The following is a 21,988-nucleotide window of genomic DNA, read 5'->3' on the forward strand; positions in this document are numbered from 1 at the left end:
GACCAGTGTAATGCTGTTCAGTGTTACATTTTTAAAACATGTGATGATGGCATCTGGTGCAGAATCAACAGCTCTTGAGACACGTGAACCTTGCTGCAATGTCACCTCCTTTTGCCAAAGCACATCTTTTTGCAAAAACCAAGCTTTTGCTAGATGCTCTGTACTATCAAATTTTGTCTTTGCTAATCAGAGAGAAAAAGAAAGCCAGAAAACTTATCTTCGCTTTCTTCAGAGATATCTCCATGCATTTGACTTGTCTACTTGTGCAAACATCTTTCACTCATCCTCTCCACTCTGCTTGTCATTTCTTACATTCCTTTTCAGCACAATCTCACAAGCTTTTCACTACCTGAATTTTGGGGGGTTTTTTTTTTTAGCTTGTAGGTGCCTTTTTCTTACCCCAGGCTGCTCCTGGTCCCCTCTATCCGCACTGGCCTTCTCCAGCTCCTGGAGCCTTTCTTCCTGGGTGTTGGCTTGTTTCCAAACCTTTCCATTCACCCTTTCTAGCCATATTCTTGGGTTTGGATTCTTTCAACCCTTTCATAAAATATCATCAAGATGGTACTCAAAGAAAGACCAAATAATGAAAAATCACCTGAATGGCAACTTGTGGTATTCCAAGACAACAAGGCATTCAGAACTCCTGTAACCTGCTAATGATCTCCCATTGTCTCAGACCGATTTTTACTATTCATTCTTTCTGTCATTCTGTCTGTGTGTTCAGGCTAAAACTGAAACTCAGGGGTACAATTAGTAGTAAACATTTAGATACCTGCCAAATGACTCCCATTTTTAGAGTTTTCTTCCAGACTTCTAAAGTGTTGGAAATACAGGAGTTGTGAAACATGGCCAGACGTGTTCTTTCTAAACCCTTGGAGCATCTCATCGATAGCAATGAGAAATATATCAGGGGAAGATACACAATCACCTTGATAGGCCTGCAAAAACCACCAGTCCTCCCCCTTACCTCTTTCTCCCCTGCCCACTGACAACTGTAGCCGGTCCCCATGAACCGTAGACTGGTTTGAATCTTGGTGTTCAGTATTTCACATCCCCTTCTAAATATTTTATCATCACCTTTCGTCAGTCAGGATCTTCCTATTTCCAAACAAGTGCTCAGTCCCTCTTTAGATCTTGCTGAGCTTTGGTTCTGTCATGTAGTTCCTTAGACTCTATCCACGTTGGAAGACAAAGTTTATCATTTCATTGGGATTGAATTTACTGCTGTTCAAGTTTGCTAAATGCCTTCTTGATCTGCAGTTAATGTTAGAGTCTTATTATAGAAACTTTCATAATTTTCTGTTTTGTTTGTCCCTTCTGTTGTCTGTTCTCTTCATAGGAGTATCTTCAAAGCTCTTAAATCATTGCTGTTACTTGTCTCCAAAACCCTCTAAATTTTTGCCTATTCTGCCCATATAGGTCAAACTATTGATGGGGTGCACTTGGCCTGTCCTGACCCTGCATGTTTAAGCTGAAGGTTTTGGAAATGGCTATTAAGTGTACTGCTTTTACTTTATGTCCTTCTTAATGGGGTGAACATGCATGATGGGGAGAGGCAGGAGGAAGATGCCAATACAGGTCAAACCCAGCCATCAAGGAAGTGCAGCAACCTTGTTAGAGACGTTCTCTTACCACAGGCCTGGATTTGATCCTAAATATCACTTCTCCATTGAAGTTTTTGGCAGAGTATCAGGATTCCTTCCTCCTAACAAGAAGCCATTTTTCCAGTTGCTCATTAAGAGTCTTAGTTGATGCAGTGATGGAAGGCAGTTCTGATTGAAGCAGGCCCTCCTTTTCCTGGCTGATAGAGTCTGATCCTGGAAGGATGACTGGGTAATATACTGAAGGGATCTTTTTTTTCCAATTGACAAGTGATGACTGTATCTCCTGTGAACTATAACTTACTCTGCAGAAGACCTCAAGGCCAAACAGTTGGCGTGAGTGTCCTGTGCGACACATTGATTTGCAGGAAGAGAGAAACAGCCTGAATATTTCCTTATTTTCCAAGGCTGGATGGCTGGCTGCTGTCTTTCTCCATTGATTGAGCTTTTGATACAGAGTGTTGCAGAGGAGATAGGTGCTTAGATAGGGAATAAAAGCCCATGTGTGGGCATGGATATGTGCTTTAATGAAGCTACACACCCTTCGCGCAGCCAGTTTGGAAGCGATGCTGGGCAGAAAACCAGGACCAGACTGCTCTCGGCGGGCTTTCCTTAGGTGAAATCTGCTATGCTATTGATCTCTAAAAGGCAAATCAAATAACATCAGCCATGGTTTTAAGGATTAGGAGCTTCCTGTGCAAGACAGTATGTGTTTGTAATACTTTAAGCTGACTTACAAAACTGGTAAACAATGTGGAGGGTGGCGTTGGATGACCTCTTTTACATGCCTGATCATCTTGTCAACATTTATAATGCATTTGATATTTCCTTCTCATCAGGATAGGACCAGCTAAGCAGTCGCATTTCCCAAAGCTCAGGTTGCATTATGCTTTGTTCCACATTTCATGGTAATAAACGTTGACATAAATTTCTGTAGATTTCGCATAAAGTGATTGTTAATTTATTCATGGTTGAAAAGGATCTTAAAAACAAAAAGAAAAAAAAAGAACAGAGAAGACTTCTCCAGAAGACAAATAGACAGCTTGCAGGATAAGAAATACAGATCTTTCATGCCTATTTGTTTTGCACACAGTAGTGACTGCTACATTCTGATTAGCAATCTTGACCTAGTTAAAGTCCTATTGTTTCTCTGTGTTCCTATTCTTCTAAAAGACTGTGGCTAGACATGATATTTTATAATCCATCAGATGTAAAATCTGCATAAAAAATATAATTATTGTGCTTCAGCAACTTGGACCAAAGCCCTGACGTTATATTTCTAGGCAGTACACTGTGAATAATATGGATGCATTTTTAGGTTGGTATGTTCAGTTGGCAAGGTATGCAATTTTTCCATAAGCCCAGGTAAATTGTGGGATTTCTAACATACTGATTACTATTCCAGCCTTGTTCCCAGCTAATGAGAATTAAGTGAATACTTTTCAGCCGAGGAACATCCTTATTTGTTACTATAAATTCAGTTTTAGTGGCACTTATTACAGTAAATAGGGAGAAAAACTTGTGTTACCTCTCAGTCAGCATTATTATTGTCAGCGGTGTTTATGCCTAAGGATCAACCAGAGCTAGGACACCGGTGCAAGAGGCCCTGTATAGACACCGAGCATCTTCCCAAAGAGCTTATGTTCAGAAAGACAGGGGTGGGAGGTGAGAAGGTTTGGGATGTGTAGAGCAAAAACCTTATGGCAGCAAACCTTGCTCCTTGTGATCGGAGTGGTCTCAGGAGCTGGTTAGCCAAATGGGAGAGGAGCGAGGCGGGGTGGAGGTGTGCTGCCTCGAGCTGCCACGCTCACCAACAGCGCTGGGCCGAAGGCACATGCGCCTCCTCCTCCTCACTGCTCAGAGAGAGGTTGGTCCCCTTTCTGTGGACACCGAGCAGGCGGGAGGAGGCGCCTGGAGCTGAGCCCGTGCAAACCGGGCTGGAGTGGGAAACAGCATCTGCTACTCTTGCGCAGCCCTTTGCAACCACGGTAGGACTGCCCTGACCCAACCAGGGTGCTGTGTGGTGCTGTGAGGACACACCAGCTCTCTGCGCTGCTCCCCGTTGTGCGGCGCGCCCAGGGCCTCCGCTCTGTCACTCAGTCCTGCATGAAAAATTAATGTTGTTTCCAAGATCGGCATCATCCAGCAGATTGGACTTTCTGAACCTGGAGTGCTAAAATCTCTCTGAAGACAACTGTCACGCTTGCATTCTCATCCATGTCAGGTAGAAGTTGCAAATGAAGACAGAAGATTAAAAATAAATGTCCTGTTGCCGTGCAGAGAAAGTGCAGAGCAGAGAGCCTGGGGAGAGGTGCTCAGGAGAGGACCATGCTATTGAGATCTTCAGGAGAGACGTCAGGGTGAACCAGGGTGAACCCTGGGCGTGGGGAAGAGTGGGAACAGCCAGAGCCACCAGATTTCAGGAGATACGTAGAAAAAGCGGTAATGGGAATCCTTTTGCCTGTGCCTAAAAAGTGCGTCTGTAGTCAGGAATGGTCCATGAGGGCGCATGTGTGATCATGGCGTTAGGAGCTGTGGTGGCCCCGGAGGTGGCAGCTCAGGGCAGTGGCCCCTCCTCATCCTTGTGCCAGCCCCCGGGTGCATCAGTGGCTCTGCAGCTGGCCGTGGTGCGAGTCACCGTGGCCATCGTGTCTGGCCGAAGGGGTAAGAAAGCAAGGAGAGGGGCTCCCGGTCCTCCTGCACGCTGGGGAGATGCCTGCAGCAGGGAGGCTCTGCACTGGTGCACCCCAGTCCCTGCCTGGAGAGACGCTCCCCAGCTCAGCTCAGCTCTGGCCGCTGCAGGAGGTGGCACTGCAGCGGGCTGGCAGCAAACGCTGCGAACCACCGTTTAGAAAATGAGAGCTGCTGTCATTCAGGATCAGGCCCCAAGTCCCAGGGCTGGCTCGCTGGGTCCAGCCCTGGGATGCAAAGGTGCTTTCACAGCATAAATAAGAAGTAGCATTCAGCATGTTTTCCTCCTTTGGAATGAACTCTCTCTCTCTCTTTTTTTTTTTTTTGGCCACTTTCATTGTTTGAATATTTTCTGTATTTTTCATGTAATTCCTTTAACCCTTCCCCTCTCCAGATACGTGAAGGATTCTGTTTACAGTGCAGTCATAGATACAGTCAGCACATATTGTGAGACAGTCTAGGAATTCCAAAAGGGACCTTTTAAAGTGGATTTGTCTGCTGCTTCTATATTAAAAGCATAAAATCCAAAGCTGCTTTTTTAACATCAGAAGTATTACTCCACATGAATCACTAACACTGCCGTGCTGCCTGCTTCACAAACAAAGTGTGATAATCGCTTGGGGTTTAAGTTAGCAGCACATTACGAGTTTCGTCCCCGTTGTTCCACCACACAAGCTAAAAAAGCTGCAGACCTTAGTAGGAAAATATGAGAGATGGGAGAACAAAGATGGCAGGAGATGCTTCCTTTTACATCTTCAGCTAACAAGGTTTAGTGGAGACTTAAAACTATCACACTCTGATATTTTCTCTGTAGTTTGCTTGGAGCATTTTGATGGCTTGGTCCAGTCTTAAATGTCTAGCTATAAACATTTTGAGATGACAGTCAGATATGTTACTAACATATCTGTACCAGGCCAGGGATGGGTTGCACTGGGAAATGAATTTTTTGGGGAGATCTGCAGGCACTATGGAGACACTTGGGCAAGTCAGAGCAACGGGCTGTTTTACTTGTCCTGAGAGCTGTGAAACTCAAGACTGCTGGATGGTTAACCTAGGACTTGTGTCAAGCGCTGTGCTCCTACACATTGTTAAATGAAATAAAAAGTAAATTCTAGAGGAAGTCCAACTGAAGAAGCTGCATGGAGCGCGCAAAAAAATAAGACTTTCAATGAAAGTGAAACCAGATAGTCCCTATAATTTCCTGCTGCCACAGACAAATTCTTTTCTTGGCCATATTGGACAGTCCCTTTGGAAAGGAATACAAGGTGAATGCACATGGGTAATGTCAGAAATGGATCAAAGATGTGATAAAAATATTGTTAAATATGGATATTTTTGAGAAAACAATCTCTAAAATTTCTTATTGACAGATTGTGCTTTTGCACCAAGTAAGTTTTTGTTTCCATTTTCGAAAAAACTTTTGAGCCATAAAAAAATAATCCATTTTCATGAAAGTCCTCTAGTTTTACATGTAGTAAAAAATTTCAACCAAAAGAAAGGTGAAGAAAAAGCCTTTTTTTTTTTTTTTTTCCCCAAAAGAGAAATAATTTGATACCAGATTTTGATGAGCCCTAATTATTAGCTCGGTGGAACTCCTGCTGATTTGGCCTGGTGTCAGGGAGAATTAGAGAAGAAGCTGCCTCTCTTAAATCCCTTTTACGCCTCAGAATAAGTTTTCAATAGAAATTAATTGTCCCTCTGCACAGGACGTGGTCACACTGGGTCGTTTAGACGAAGTCATCTCTAGAGTTTTGCCCTCTGCTGTTAACGTCCCTGAGCAGCGCGGCCAGTAACAGCACTGCGCTATCTCGCGAGCGTGATCTCCGGAGGCTTAGCCCGTGCAGTTTTAACTTCAGAAAATCAATGCATCCAGCACTCCCTCGCTGTAAGTGCGTGAACTCATGCTGACTCACCAGAGCCTGCTCAGCAAAAGGTCTTGCAATAACACGGGCTGCCAGGAAATGCAAGTACTCTTTGGTGGTTCGTACAGGGCTGCCCACCTACCTGTGGGATGGAGCGGTGCACGGAGGGCTTCCTCCTCTCCCGCTTACTGTCATGTCACTCATTTCCCATCACGGAGCCTTTCAGTATTACGCACTTCAAGCAGTTTGAGATGTGTAATCGCGAGCCCGTTTGATCTGAGGAATGTGCCTGTGTGGTATAGGAACTTTTGCTTTACGTTTACTGACCCAAATCAATCCTGGCTTGCAAATTGGAAGAGATGGAGCTTGAAATCTGGCAAGCTCTTTTTTCACCCCCTGGAGAGTCTGTGCTTTGCTTGGGGAAAAAGAGCTCGAGTACTGGCTTTCAATCAGTAGTTGAAAAATGGGATTGCTAGAAAACTGCAAAGATTTGAGTAATCGAACCCTGCTCTGTTCCCTTCATAAAAAAAAACAGGCGCAGTGCTGGGGCAGCAGTGCCCCGTAGAAGGCAGCGGTCAGATGAAATAGCAAGACAGAGAGGCTGGTGGTGGACACTGCTCGTCTCACCGAACAAACACAGACCGGTCCCCCACAAACCACCCTGACACATAACTGGTAACAGCTCAGTGCGAGGAGGGAGAGGGGGCTTCACCCCTGTGGGCTGCCGCATCCTCCCCCTGCCCTCGCCCTCCACATCCCAAACTCGTGGGGTTTAGGAAAGCAGGATTTTTCAGCAGCCTCAGTGAAGTCCCCCGAGAGTCCCCCTGCACCTTTGCAGCCTCGCTGGCTCTCATTACTGCTTTAAGGTGGGGACGTCTATTGACCAAGGTGTTGTCAGCATTCAGAGAGCAATGTTTGCAAGGTTTGGGGGAGATGTGGTAAGCCAGCACTTGTTACTTCTTCTTTAGAAATGCATGGTGCCTTTTTTGGTGGGCACTTTAGCAGAGCAGGTGTCATGAAGCCAGGAGTCCTCGGGCTCATGTCGAGGGAGGGAGCGCTTGGTTAAGGGATGTGTCTGGAGGTCGTGGTGCTGTCCCTGGCTCTGCTGCTGACTTGTGCGCGTCACCAGGCGAACCACTTCCCAGCTCACCCCCATCTGCTAGCAGCTAGTTCAAATGCAGAAGAAAAGCAGCTGCTACGTACAGCGCGGTGCAACACCTGTGTTTTTAATTGTATCAGAAAGCCTGGTGCAGGTGCTCTGAAAATGTGAAGACATTTTAAACAGCTCCCTCTGATTCAAAATGTCAAGCAAAAGCAAAATTAACTCAGAAAGGCATATTAACTACGTAAAGCATATACATATGCAGAGGATATATTTTTCATTATCTGTTCAGCCTTTCTGTCAGCAGAACATCTGAAAGAAAGACGCGCTGCCAAGTCATGTATTCTGATAACATGGGGACTTCCCCATTTCCCGGGAAGATGAGTTTGGGGGCACAAGAATGATTTCTAATAAACACACTGACAGCAAAACTGATGGGAAAAGGAAGTGCAGCTTACCTTTTTTTTTTTGCAAAGGAAAGTACAGTGACTCATGTGTTAGAAGGAACACACTAACCAAAGGCAGTCTGCACAGTTTGCAAGTGACCACCCAAAACTCCCCGCCTGGGGACACCTAATGACAATTAGTTACTCTTGAAGGCACAAGGTCTGTGGACTTGTACAACTAGGCACCAACATGTCTGTCATTATGGAGTGAAAACATGAATCTGTGATTCAAAAGCTATGCTGGAAACTTAACTTGAGAGATGAGATGAGATTTTCGGTGTCAGAGAGAGAAGTTACAAGCTTTATTTTTGCGGGCTAAACTTAGTGACCTGCTGATGCAATGGAAGGATAGGTGGGTACGGAGGAAATATGTATTTGTTACTTGAGCTCTTCCCAAGCAACTCACTGGTATTCACACCAGAATAAAAGTGTTCACACCTGGAGTTATCTGGGAAGAGCTCTTACCTATAGATAAGCCTGGAGTTGAGGGGAATGGGGGCCACAACAGAGTATTGCGTGCCCATGGACTTCTGTACATGAAACAGCATGATACAAATAATGTGATTGGAAGATTTCATGAATCATCCTTCCTCACCTAACTGGAAAATCAGAGTTCTCAGTGTTCCCTCTGCCCATCACAGCCTCCCAAGGTATCACAGTTTGTACAGGCGCCGTTTTCTCACTGGCACACACAGGTATTTGTCAGATAAGATTGTCCTGTTGCCTCCGAGGCCGGTGCACTCCTGCTCAGGCACAGAAAGGCAGAAGATGAGCCATGTTTCCCTGCGGGGTTTCCTGACATTGCTCACAGCTGAAACAGCGACAGCGTGTGTGTCGACTGAGCGAGGACTGCATGAGTGTGTGTTCGCTGCTTGGTGTGTGCACCTTTAATGTACAGAGCTAAAGATATGACAGCTGCACTTGTTTAAAAGTGATCTGTTCTTTTATGAATCGTGTTCAGATTAACTCTACTTGAGGGTATCTGCACCTTACTTGAGGGCATATGCACCAAGTCCAAACTTTTCAGCTTGTGGGACTACATCTTTGTTTTGTGTGCGTGGGGTGGGAATTTGTGTGTACAACCATGGCAGATGAGTGTAGATAAGGTGGACAGAGCCGTGAACGTCTTTTCCTTCGGCAGGCCCACAGGGCTTGTGAGCAGATGAAAGTATTGCTGTAAGTATTCAAGGAAAAGGAAATAGACTTACAGTTCTCAGAGCAGTGTTGTGTGGACTGTGTGTTTTATAGCAGATGTTTCAGGACATAAACAATTAGGGATTAATGTATTAATAGACATCTCTGGAAAATAATCCAGCAGTACATCATGGGCCAGACCCTTGGCTGACATAACCTGACGTGGCTCCAGTGGCTTCATTTTCAGTTTTGAACAAGTTAACATCTAACATCTTTATCATACACATCTCTGGCCAGTATAAACCTATGTGAGATTGGGATGCCTGGATCTTGCATGTGCCTTTAAAAAGTCTCCTAGGACCTTTGGCCTCTACAGCAGTCAAAAATGGTCTTTGGATCACATACCAAAATCATGAGAGTAAAATCCTGCAGCCCTGGATAGGCACAAGGGCAGATTTCATGACTGCATTAGTCTCTGCTATCTAAAAATACTTTCAGTCTGTCTGGCACAGTTAGATGGGAGCAAATCTGGGGCAGATACGCCCTAGGCTTTGCCAGCTACAGGTCCGGCCACCTCCCTCCACTCACACCCATGGGGGAAAGGAGGTCTGTGATCAACAGGAGGCAGCAGTGCTTGAAAAATGCTGGTGGCTACAAGGACAGGGGTGGTGGCAGGGAGATACCTCACTTACAACATATTTTCCTACAGTTCTGCATAGTTTCATTGACTGAGAAAGCACAGAGTAGCTTTCTGTACTAAGCAATGCTTACTTGCCTGTTGCCTTTCAAGATCCTTCTAGCAAGTAGACTACAGATTGTTTCTTCAGAGTCATCTAATGATCATTTTTTTTTTGTCTCTGCTTCTTTCAGCTCCAAGGCTCCTTGAAGAGAAAGTTGGTGGTAAATCTGTCGCCTGTCAACAACAAGAGGCCCAATGGTGTTTCAGAGAGCTCTTTCCTTGACATTAAGAGGATAAGAGTGGGTGATAATATCTCAGTGGGACAAGGTGGGCAACATGTTAACAATTGCCAAAGCCAGTCAATGTCAGGAACTATGTCTGTGGGGCAAGGACCACAAAGAAAGGCCAGCAACCTAGCAAACAATACACATGCTAGTGGGAATGGCATGTTTAACATGACTTTGAAAGAGGTAAAGAAAGAACCAGGAGAAACGATGTCCTGCAGCAAACACTTAGATGGCCAGATGTCCCATGAGAACATGTTCCCTAACAGATATGGGGAAGACTCGTGGGAACAAATGATGGATCTGGAGCTTCAGGAACTATTTAATGAACTGACTAACATATCAGTGCCGCCAATGAGTGATCTTGAGCTAGAGAATATGATAAATGCCACGATAAAACAAGACGAGCCATTCAACATTGACCTTGGGCAGCAGAGCCAGAGGGGACCTGTGAGATCTCTGCAGATGGATAAGATGGTGATAAAAAGTGAATATGCACCAGGCATGAATCAAGCTCCTGTGGGCTCCCCACAGATGAGGCCTTCTTCTACAGGTCCAGCCTTCACTATGGCCACCACTGCCATGTCCACCTCTTCACCCATTCCTTCGGTGCCTCAGAGTCAAACACAGGTATCACAGGTTTCTTCTGCATCCAGTCGGCCATTACCTAACTGGCAGGAGGTGTCTCATGCACAGCAGCTCAAACAGATCGCAGCCAACCGGCAGCAGCATGCCTTGATTCAGCAGCAACAGCAGCAGCAGAACCAGACAGCCAACTGGTCCAATCTGTCTCCATCAGGACCTTCCCCTGGACCCTTCGTGCAAGAGAAAATCCCCAGCCCTTCTTTTCGCCAGCAGCAGTTCAGCCCACAAAGCTCAGCAATGCTTGGGGTACCAGTGAATGGAAACCAGTCGAAAGGGATGAACAACTACGTTTATAAACCAACCACTCCCCAGAGCAATCCCATGGACATAATCATGCAACAGAAGCCTCAGGACCTCAACAGAAACTTTATCAGCAGCGCTCAGCCACCACTAGAGCAGCATCATGGCAACACGAAGCCTTTGTTTCACTTTAACTCAGAGCAAACAAACCAGCAGATGCCTTCAGTTTTGGGCTCCCAAAACAAGCCTGCCCTTCTGCACTACACGCAGCAGGCACAGGGTTCAGCCCCCGTGCAACAGCCGCAGCCACAGCAGCAACAACAGCCGCAGCCGCAACCTGCTCAACCTCTCCCAAACCATTCTCTTCAAAGGCCACCTAATGTACCCCTAGCAATGCAGCAAAAAATGATGCTTCAGAAAATGCAGCAAAGCCAGCAAATCTCAGGTTTGCAGTATCCAGTCTCTCAGCAGCATAGACAGGTAAGGCAAATTCCTCCTTATTTGTTACAGAATCATTCTGGTCTGATTAGTAAAAAGGCTTTTCCAGTCTGGCCTCATTCCTCCAAGAGATGTGTACTGGTGGCAGATAATGACCATCTCAGCACATACTTCCACAGAGCTGGTGATGGCACGTTTAGTGCCTGTTCAGGTATATCATGGATGCACGTTTATAAGAATTTCAAGAAAAACATGTTTGTAACACTTTTTTCTTAACCCAATAGAGTGAATATGTCACTGCTATACATTATGTAGATACTTGTCAGAAAGTTGAAATAGTAGGGCAGATGCAAGCTTATTTTGGACCCCTATCTAAGTTTTCTAGCTTACAAAAGTTTAGGCCCTTTTGAATGGCAAAATTTTAATGAATTCCTATGTTATCTCAGATAGTGTATTTTACAACGTTAACTTTTATGCCATCATTTTCCTCGGGGAGGCAGGATTAGGAAATTCTGGTTTTAGATATCTTTTGACTGACATGACAAAAATACTGTTTGCACATTTGTTACCTGTTTGGCAAAGAAAATCTAAGACTTATCTGTGAGCTTTATAAACACCCAGCACACTTCTGGGAATATTCTGTGGATAAAATGCATGCTTAGATATGAAGGTGAAGGTTGCCACAGATATATCTACAATTATAAACCACATGGCCAGCTTCCACTGTGTTATCATGAAACAGTGCTCTGACAAAATCAGTTGTTACAGCTCAGTTATGCTATGTCAAGTCACTGTACACCAGGACCCCAAATTTCAGACCTGCCAATTGAAGTTTGACTATGTAACCTCACTGTACCCTAGAAACTGGAAACCAGGAGCAAAACAAGTAAAACCTATTTCACCTTGGGACATCTAAGCCACTCTGAGTAGTTTTAGTGGGACTTGGGCTCAACACATTGGAAGGTATGGAATGGCAATATAGGTGTGAAGATCATTTGTGGATGTGAAAAATAGCTAAAAGAAACTACTGAAAAGTGAAAGCCTAAGTCTTCCATAAAGTCCCAGAGAAGCAGCATTGTGAATGAATCATTCAGAACTGGAGTTTCTTCGCCAGACTGTTTGGGTGAACAGTCTGATGTTTTGAAAAAAAAGTAAATATAGTTGTATGCATGGACACCTTTCTCCTTTTAACTCTTTTAAATTCCCTGACCAACTAACCATGACTTTCTCCAACAGAAAATCCCTTAGCAAGAGGTATTAGGTGAAACCTATGGGCAGCTTTGGGTGGGGAGACGTTGCTTCGTTGGAAGATGCTGGAGAACGAGTGTTGGCACAGGTTTGCTGTTTTATGGGAGGTCTCTGCTGGCTGTTCCTCTCCTTGTTGGGCCACTGTGTGCTCTCTTCTTAGGCGCATTTCCCCATTCTCTTAATAGACTGGCAGGCAGATGAATTTTAACAGTTCCTTCATCCAGCCATGATGAAGCTTCCAGCAATCTGTCAGCACAGGGGAGAAAGGCAGGACTTTTGTAAACGTTACTATTTTTCTGAAAAAACATATGCAAAGTCACATTCTGGAAAGGAATGAAAACACTGAGAGCAACTCTGCTTGAGGCAATGGTAGCTCCTTGCTTGGTGTCCTTTTGGGCTGCTGCTCAGGGAGGGAAGCCAACGAGATGGTACTTGGCAACTTGGCTGTAGTAGTACTTGCAAGATTTATCATGAGTGTGGTGGGAACTCTCACCTGTGCAGCCACAAGATCTTTTGGCTTAGGAAACTTGCCCTAAATGAACTTTGCTGAGTGCCAAACTCTATTACACCAAGGAAGGAGTTTTGCCTATCATCACAGACTTCTGCAAGTAGCTTTCCAAAGTTTCTTGTTATCTGACCACTCTCCACAGTTATGTCTGCAGGACATGGCTACCTGACCCACAGCACAGCTGAGAAGCTTAGAAGCTTTGTAGACACAGATTACAGGGCTTTTGCAGCAAGAATGCTGTTTTTTCTATGCTCTAGAGAGATAACTGGATTTTTTTTAGAGATCCTTAGCAGTTGTTCCAAGGTTCTGCTGAAGTTCAGAAAATCAGGTAGGTCTCTCTCAGTAGAGTATTCTGTAGCTGCTGGAAGAATACTTAGAAATACAATTGGTCTATAAATTGCAGAGTTTTGGAAAGGTTCAAACATAACCGTTCACCTGGCAGTATTTATGAGTTCTGTGGACTCCCTTAGTGTCTGCCTGCGCAGCTGCAAGAGCCCACCAACCCCTTGGTCAGGGCCTGCTTGCCCCATAAGTCCAGTCTGAATATTAAATCAGAGTGGGAGGAGACACCGCTAGTATTATCTTCCAATAAAGACAACAAAGCAACCTCGTGGGTCAACTCTTGCTGATTTTAGCAATGGGGACATCACCTCATTTAGGCTGCGCAGTCTTCTTTCCTGGAGGATCATCTCCCACCTCTGAGGATTCCTACACATCATTAACAGTAATGCATGATTAATTACCAGCATTGACTAATTAAATTCACAATTAATATTTGTTTTACTCATGCCCTATTTCTTCATGAGAAATCAAGGTTTGATTCTGTTTGGTATCATTCAACTCCTCCTCAGGTGTGGACTGCAGGGACCATCTCAGAACTGGCTGGAATGCTTTGTAGCTGGAAATGTGAGTGCACATTCAGAAAGGGCTGCTGTGACATTGCCATCAGATAACACTGACTGGAACACTATAAATTCACATTTTTAGCTGAACCAGCTCACCCTCTGGATTTTTACTCCCCAAGCTTTAAGATCCCCCAAACCCATTTGAACTTAGCTTTATCAGCCCAAGCTGGCTAACTGGAAATGTAAGGCTTATAATTTCTCTGCTTGTCACATTCACTTTCTGTCAAATCAGAGCAAACTTGTAGTGGGATTTGCTAATTAGATGTCTTTTGCCTCTAGGGAAAAGTCATAAAAATGATGGAAATCATCTCAGTTTCCCTGAAGGTTGATCTGAATGAAGGGTTTGTTTTCTTCTCTGTTTTATTCTCCATTGTTGTGGGAAAGATTCACCTTTCCATTGTCTATCAGGATGCAACATATGCACCGTCAGGAAAAAACTCTTAGAAGTTGAACAGTCTCTTTGTTTATGGCATAATGAGAAGCTCCAAATTCTGCACAAGTTTAATCAGGTTTGCAATACTTATACAGAACCTGGGCTGATGTGGGGAAAATCTGCAACTGGGCCTGGGTAGAAGTTTGGAGTCTAACTTTCCCCTTGTAGAAAAGAAATGTAGTCCAGTCAGTGAAAGATGCTTCTGAAGTAAGACTTAAGGTTTTTGAACAAAAAACTTGATGTTTTTAACGTCTAAGAAATTCCACACATATTTTCAAAGTTTTTGAGCAGCCGTAAGACTTGTTCAGTAAGATCCATTAGTCTTCTGTGCAGAATTCAAAAAAACAATTAAAAGAAAGAAAAAGCCTGTATCTACTAAATAAAATACTAGTCATCCCCTTCTGCTTTTGACCTAAAGCCAAATTAAACTCAAAGCTTTCAAGCTGACTTCTTCTCCAATTTTTTTTATTCAACTTCATTGACTCAAGGGAGGGGAGAAAAGAAGTCTGAGCTCATGAGAACGGGAACTCTAATGCAGCAAGGCCACTCTATCTGCTACATGTGGGCATGGGCCCTGTTTAGCCTTGGCTTTGGGGGCAAGGGTAACAGAAGAGATCGTGAGAGCTTCAGCCCCCACTTTACATGAACAACCAGGCTCTGAAAGCGTCCGTGTTGTCTATGTAGTTACAACCCATGACAGTGTTTCCTTGTGCAGAGCTCAGGGCCTTGTTAGTCCTTGATCCTTTATAATCACTTTGAGGATGGGATCATCTTCTTCTTTCTTTCTTTTCTCTTTTTTTTTTTTTTTCCCCCTAAGAACTCAGGAATGTGGTGTGATTAGTTGCAGTTTGGGGCTCTTTTTGCCCTTACTTGCCCTAACTGGGGCATGCCTTAGATAATTTCCCTCACCACGTCTTAACAGGCTCCTTTTACATCCACCCAGCCTCCCTTCCTACTGAATACTGAGCAGTCCCTTCTCTGGTACCTGCTTGTCCTGGTTTCAGCTGGGATGTAGTTAACTGTCTTCCCAGTAGCTGGTACAGTGCTATGTTTTGAGTTCAGTATGTGAAGAATGTTGATAACACTGATGTTTTCAGTTGTTGCTCAGTAGTGTTTAGACTAGAGTCAAGGATTTTTCAGCTTCTCATGCCCAGCCAGGGCACCTGACCCAAACTGGCCAACAGTGTATTCCATACCATGGGACGTCCCATCTAGTTTAGGAACTGGGAAGTGGGGGGCAGGGATTTCGTGGCTCAGGGACTTGCTGGGTGTCGGTCGGCGGGTGGGGAGCAATTGCCCTGCGCATCATTTGTACATTCCAATCCTTTTATTACTACTGTTGTCATTTTATTAGTGTTATCATTATCATTATTAGTTTCTTCTTTTCTGTTCTATTAAACCGTTCTTATCTCAACCCAGGAGTTTTACTTCTTTTCCTGATTTTCTCCCCCATCCCACTGGATGGGGGGGGAGTGAGCGGCTGCGTGGTGCTTAGTTGCTGGCTGGGGTTAAACCACGACACTGCTCCAAGCATGAGTGCCCCATACGTGTCTCTTGCCTCATGCTCTCCCACAGGAAGGCTTTGTATTTTGGAGCCAATGGTCCTTCAGGTGCTCCATGACCCAGGGACACAGCATGGCTGCATTTGGCTGGAGAAAGGCCGCCGTGCGGCACTGCACCAAGGGATGTGCCACCAGCGAGGAGCTCGTGCTCAGAGGAGCTCCAGGTGCTGAGGTGACCCCCCCTTGGAGGCCCCTTCTGTTACACCAGCCCTTCAAATGCCCAGAAAATCAGTGCTTAACTGATGTATGTGCATCGCTCTTAAATATCTCCAAGGGACAGAGACGGTATTTCAACTAACCTGGCAGCTCTGCAAAGATGCTGAGACAGATTCTCCTCTCATTTCCTCCAGTGTAAACCCAGGGTAATCTCATTTATTTTCAAGAGACGGTAATTGGACTTGCAGCAGTATAGTAAGCAGCAGGATACAGCCTTCTACCTTTTTTTTTTAAAACATGGGCACCATATGGATTTAATAAGAAGTGTATGTTAAACTGTCAGATTGTTAGAGTGCTGTGTGAGGAAGAAGCACCAGGAGCAAAAGATCGAATGGCTTTTTTGAAAGTGCAGATATAAAAACTCTCTTGTTATCATTCACTGCTGAGCGATAACTTACACCTCTAATTTAGCCTCTGACATTTCTCAAAGAAAATGTGGCTTCTTAGGATGATTCATATCAAAACAATATTTTCCTAGACCTTTGTGTTTACCACTAAAGAAGAAAAGAAGAGCACATTTTGGTGAGGCAACCTCTCTGTTTTCAAGTGTGAAGGAATTATTTTGCAAATATTTGTGAAATGAAGAGAGAAAACCTAGAGTGGCTTGTGGTAATTGGTACAAACCAGGACTTAAATTTGACTTAGATCATAAATAACAACGATTCCAGGCTTTTGGAATCTGCAATAATAGAAACTGTTCCATAGTGTAAGAAAATAACAATGTGACCTTTCTTTCAATGCTCGCTATAAAAATAATATTTGGATGACGGCTTTTCTTGATAGCTCCATTTTGGTCGCATTCCTTCATGCAAGGATTTCTGAATTAACTATTCTGGATAAAAACTTGAGTATGTCCCAATAACCACCATCGATTGCAGGGTCATAGCTGATTCATGAATACGAAACCAGAGAGAAAATGTCACAAGTTCCTGTATTGTCGTGGTGGACAGTTGTCTTGGTAGTGCTTTATATCATTCATGCTCAGTTTGCTGAATGATATATAGAGAGAATCACACTGTGGATGGTCAGTCCCTGAGGAAATTGTAATTAAAATGCTCAGAGACATCACCCATTCCATAAGGTTTCTTGAACTCTTTACATAAAGTATTTACACTGGTAGAATAGTGGAATATTAGCCTAGGTCAAATGTTTCTGGGTCTGGGGATTTGGGAGGTGGCTGAGATAGCCCCTGTTGTCTCATTTAGACTGCTTTTTGAAGGTACTTCCCTGAAGATACCAATAAAAACCATCATTGCACTTGCCTGGATGAGTTCTTTGCTAATGTCAGCACACTTGAAGTCTTACTATTTGTTAGCATTGTGAAAGTGGCCCAGTGGCCTGGGAGGTCCACTGATAAGGCAAAATGTCATTCTGTGAAGAACTGTATAAACTCGGATTAAAAATGGCACCTGTCTCAAAGGGACAGTGTTGATCTGGCTTCTGTAAGAATCAGAGAAAAGATGAGTCTTACAGAAGGAATTTGAAGGATATCAGCTTCTACCCACCTGCATGTCTAGAGATGCTGATCTGAGGACTGCAGTGATCCAGGAGGCACTTCATGAGCCAGCCAGTTGTCTTTGCCATGCGGAAAAAAAATGCTGTTGGAGACAGGAGGCACAGTAAGGGTGCTAGCTGCTTCAGTCCTCTGATTTTACTCCACTGTCACCTGGAAGACATGGGCTAGGGTAGGGAAGCAGAGGGACAGCCAAGGTGCCTGCTGAGTACATAAGAGAAGATGATGGTGGCTGCAAGGAGGAAAGGGCAGGTGAGTAGATCCACAGTGCTGGTGGCTGAGATTACAGTTTACAGGCCTGGGGTGGTGGAGTAAAGTAGGGAGCCATCACCAAAGACAGGACATGAGTTTGTGCTTATTAGATTAACTGGAAAGACGGTGTAATAGGACAAGACTGGGATAAGAAACTGTGAAGATGCGATGCTGACCAGGAGGAAAGGGACCGGGGATGTTTCAGGACTGGTTCTCTGCTACTAAGCAAGTTAATCTGTCTTGACCTGTGATCTTGTCAATAAAGCTGAGATATCCATAAGGCCTTCTTACCTGGTTGAGTGAGGATTTCTGCTATTGCTGTGTGTGCATCTGAGGCCAGAGTCAAGCCCTGAGTCAACTTCCTGCAGGGATTTTGGAAAGGCAGCCTGGAAAAACAATATAATTCCACAGCCATTTGGAGCTGGCATGGTGAAAAACCCTTTCCTGTAAGTTTTTGCTTGTTTGTAGGCAATTTATGAATACCTCAAGAAGTCAAGGAACAAAAAAATTTTAACAAGCCCCAGCTCCCATTTCTCTCCCTAGAGTCTTCCTATTATTTTAATTCCCCAAAGTCCTCAAGAGCAAGTCCCAGTAATTTGTCTCTCTAGGGGTCCAAAATGAAGGAATATTTTAATGGCAAATATTTATTCATCCACTCAGCCACTTTTACTGCTGGTGTTTTTATGGTGGAGACCTGCTCCAGGCCACAGATGACTGTCATTAAGACAGCAACAGGCCTAGTAACGTTCCTTTAATGTGAGTTTTCGCGGGTGAATTTACCATTTGTATGTGATGCTGATCCAGAAAATCAGCCAGATGCTCCAACAGAACTGTTCCAGAACCATCTGCTTGCTTCATTTGCTGCATGCCTGTTTCTGGTAATGCACACACACAGTGTAAGAGACAACTTTTGCCCTGAAGAATTTATAATCTAAATAAGCAAGCCAGCCAAACCTTGAGAAGAAGGAAATGTCACTGTATATTTTATATATTATTATATATTTGGGGAAGGAGAGAAGGAAGATCTCATTCAAAACCGTTGCAATCAATCCACTAGAGTTACTGGATAAGGACACATTTACCGTCACAGAGAAATCCTCTGGCAGAGTCTGGAGTTGAACCAGACCCAGTGTCAGTCTCAGAGACACTATCTTTGTGTCCCAGAATAGTGCCTGAACCTATCAGCCCACATCTGCTCATCTAGACCTCACTGCCTCTTGCCCCTTGGTCTGAGAGTGTTCTCTATAGACCCAGCATCGACAGCTCTGAGCCTTCAGAGCCTGTGCAGTCCCCCAAAGGAGACCTCTGGAGGAGTTACAACAGTGTTTGATGCTTCTTTTTCCCTTTGTACCTATAGATTGATGTTAAACAGCCCATCGAGGTGCATCCAGTGGCTTGCCAACTCTCCAATGGGCCTTTGAGACACCCGTGCATGGGTGGACATGCCCTGGCTATGCCTGAGATTCTGCTTGCCACCTTGTGCGTGAGGAAGGGGTGGAGGCTTGAGGGCAGCCTCACACCGCACTGAACAGGCCAACCATGCCAAGTTTGCGTCATCTCTTCAAAACTGCTCCTCACTTCCCTCTCCCCTCTGACGAAGCTCTGTTTTGTCAAGCCCCAGCTGGAATTTGGAGGGGGGCTGAGTGCCTGAAGCAGTTGGTCCGTCTGAAAGACCAAGCCAGTCTTTTAATAGTAATACTTAGCCTTGACATAGCTGTGGAAACATGAGAGTTGAATGATTCTCCAATTTCATAGGAAGAGGTGAGGATTTATGTGAGCTCCACATCATATTGTGAATCAGTAGAAAAGGCAGAAATCACGTAAAAGGAGGGATATTTATCCCTCTCCATCGTACCAGTTATCTGTATTTAAAGTTAACCCCCTAAGCTTCCTATGTAACCAGTGAGGAAGGCGCAGCTCAGAGTACCTAAATCAGACACATACGTAGGGCATAACCTCGCCGCAGAAGACTCTCCGTGTCCGTGAGCCCAGCTGTGCCGCTCTGCGTGCAAGACGCACACAGACCGAAACTACAGTGCATTGAGTTGCGTGCCAGTATGTCAAAGGAAGGGGAGGACGAGGGGCTTTGAACACTCTTAGGTGAGGATTCAATGGATGGCAGAGCTGATGATGGCTAGGAGCTTCAGAAAGGGACAAGGAGTCCTCCCCCCCCCCAGCCCCATGTCCACTCCTTCCTCTGGCACCAGTTCTGCCACTCGTCTGAGCTCTCACAAAACTGGCAGAAAACTATCCTTTTTCTCTCTGTGTTGGTTTCCTCCTCTTTCAGTGACTTTCTCCAGCTTGTGGGGTCAGGCAAAGCCAACACTGGCACAAGGAAAGCGGCAGGAGCACGTAGCTGGAGGCAAGAAGCGGAGGTGGGAAGGCTCCTGCCAGCAGCAGCAAGTTGTTAAACTCAACTCAGGTGGCTGGTGCTGGGGAACCTCAGCTACGGGGGTGGCTGGAGAGGGGGTGGAAGGTGGACAACTGACTGCAAGAGGGAGCCTGGGTGTGGAAGGACGGGAACTGAGGGCCGGAGAGAGTCAGGGAGCAGAAAGTTTAGTGCAAGGGAAAGAAACAGCTAGGTGGAACTAGATCCCGAGTAGGACAAATGTGATGGGGCGGACAGAGACTGGGAGAGGAGGTGGTGAAGGAGTAAAGTGCAGGGAGGGTGAGGGTCTGAGGGCAGGAAAAAGCCTGGAAGGTGGTAATAGAGAGTGAGAATTGGGATTGGGCAAGGGTGAATGAGGGAGAAGGATTGGGAGCTCAGGAGGAGGAGGCTGAGAGTGAGCCTGCACGCAGGCAGAGGAGGACAGGGGATCCGAGGGTGGGAGATAGTGTGGGAGGAAATGGGGCAGAACAGGAGCGACTGATGCACAGGGGACAAGCACCTACGGTCTTTGCAACGGGGAAGTGCAAGACTGGTAACACTTAAAAACTAACTGTTTCTGTATCCTATGCCAGGAATAAGCATAGGGGCATAAGGGGCTTGTTGTCCAGTAGTTGCCAAAGCATCTGCAGGAAGTCTTCAGGACAGGGCAGGAAACACAGCTTTCCAGACCTGCCTCACTCTGAGCCCTTCAAATTGCCAGCTGAAAGGACACACTACATATTTCAGGCTGGCTATTCATCCTGCCAGCCTCTATCAGTGAGGGAGACAGAATAAGCAGCGTATTTGTCCCACTGGAAAAAAATTAATACATCCTGTTCTCTAGTTTTCTGCCTTCAGGGGACCCTACAGCTCTTCTACCATCCCCGCCTGCAAGTAGCCATTGAATAACCAACATGGATAAAATAGAATAGAATAGAATAGAATGGTTCAATTGGAAGGGACCTACGACGATAACCTAGTGCAACTGCCTGACAAAAAGTTAAAGCATATTATTAAAGGCATTGCCCAAATGCTCCTTAAACACTGACAGGCTTGGGACATCGGCCACCTCTTTAGGAAGCGTGTTGCAGGGTTTGAAGTTTCTTCCTGCCTTGCAAAAGATGCACATGAGGAAGAATGATGGCGATTGAATGGTCCTCTCAGGCCTTCATAAGAAGCTGTGTAGTCCACCTTGGATGAAAAGTTCCCCATAATTGACTGATACCAAAACACTTGCAATGACCAAGGTGTGAAAATGAAGAAGGATGGTATTTCTGTGGAGCCAATTTGTCCTGTAACCTGTAAGAGGGAGAGAGACTCTGAGGGCTTTCCGTAATTCTGTAAAGATGGGTTAGATGTACTCTCACAGTCTTTTCTTTTTCCAGTCCTTTCTATAATTTGCAGTGGTTGCAAGCTGGGCCACAGCCTGGCTCCAAGTGAGTGATGAATGACTAAAAGATTTAGTGCTTTGGTTCTGGTTGGAAAAGCATCCAACTTTATCCATTGCAGAACTAGATTTCTCCAAATGACTGTAAACTGCAGTCCCAGCTAAAGCAGGCTTTGCTGGGGTGACTCCAGTCTTGTCTGGTTTCAGCTAGAATGGAAAAAAAAGAAAAGAATGGCTTTTTTTTTTTCCCTACTGGAACTGGTAAAAGACATGGGAAGACATAGGGATTAGCAGAAGTATTGGGAGCTTCACAGCCTAAGTGCAAAATAGAGTGGGAGGAAGGAGGGTAGGAGTGAGTTCTGGCTATCCATCCTTAATCCAAAGCTGCCTGCTCTTCCCAGGCTATACTTCACTGTCATACACTTGCAAATTCACTCCAGGAATGAAAACAGACTAACTTTAAGCTTGTTCCCA

The 21,988-nt window shown here is 45.0% G+C and overlaps 1 protein-coding gene across 1 annotated transcript in view; it reads left to right on the forward strand.

The window, feature by feature from the left end:
• The first annotated feature begins 4,120 nt into the window (after positions 1–4,120).
• MAML2 (mastermind-like 2 (Drosophila)) overlaps positions 4,121–21,988 on the forward strand; it is a 75,466-nt gene continuing 57,598 nt past the window's right edge. Inside the window, exons 1-3 of the mRNA XM_010578260.1 lie at positions 4,121–4,265; positions 6,074–6,177; positions 9,707–11,164. Coding sequence (XP_010576562.1) covers positions 4,121–4,265; positions 6,074–6,177; positions 9,707–11,164 — 1,707 coding nt within the window. The remainder of the gene's footprint in view (positions 4,266–6,073; positions 6,178–9,706; positions 11,165–21,988) is intronic.

The sequence above is a fragment of the Haliaeetus leucocephalus genome, unplaced genomic scaffold (assembly GCF_000737465.1).
Source record: "Haliaeetus leucocephalus isolate CR32 unplaced genomic scaffold, Haliaeetus_leucocephalus-4.0 Scaffold616, whole genome shotgun sequence".
In the NCBI taxonomy this organism is placed as follows: domain Eukaryota; kingdom Metazoa; phylum Chordata; class Aves; order Accipitriformes; family Accipitridae; genus Haliaeetus; species Haliaeetus leucocephalus.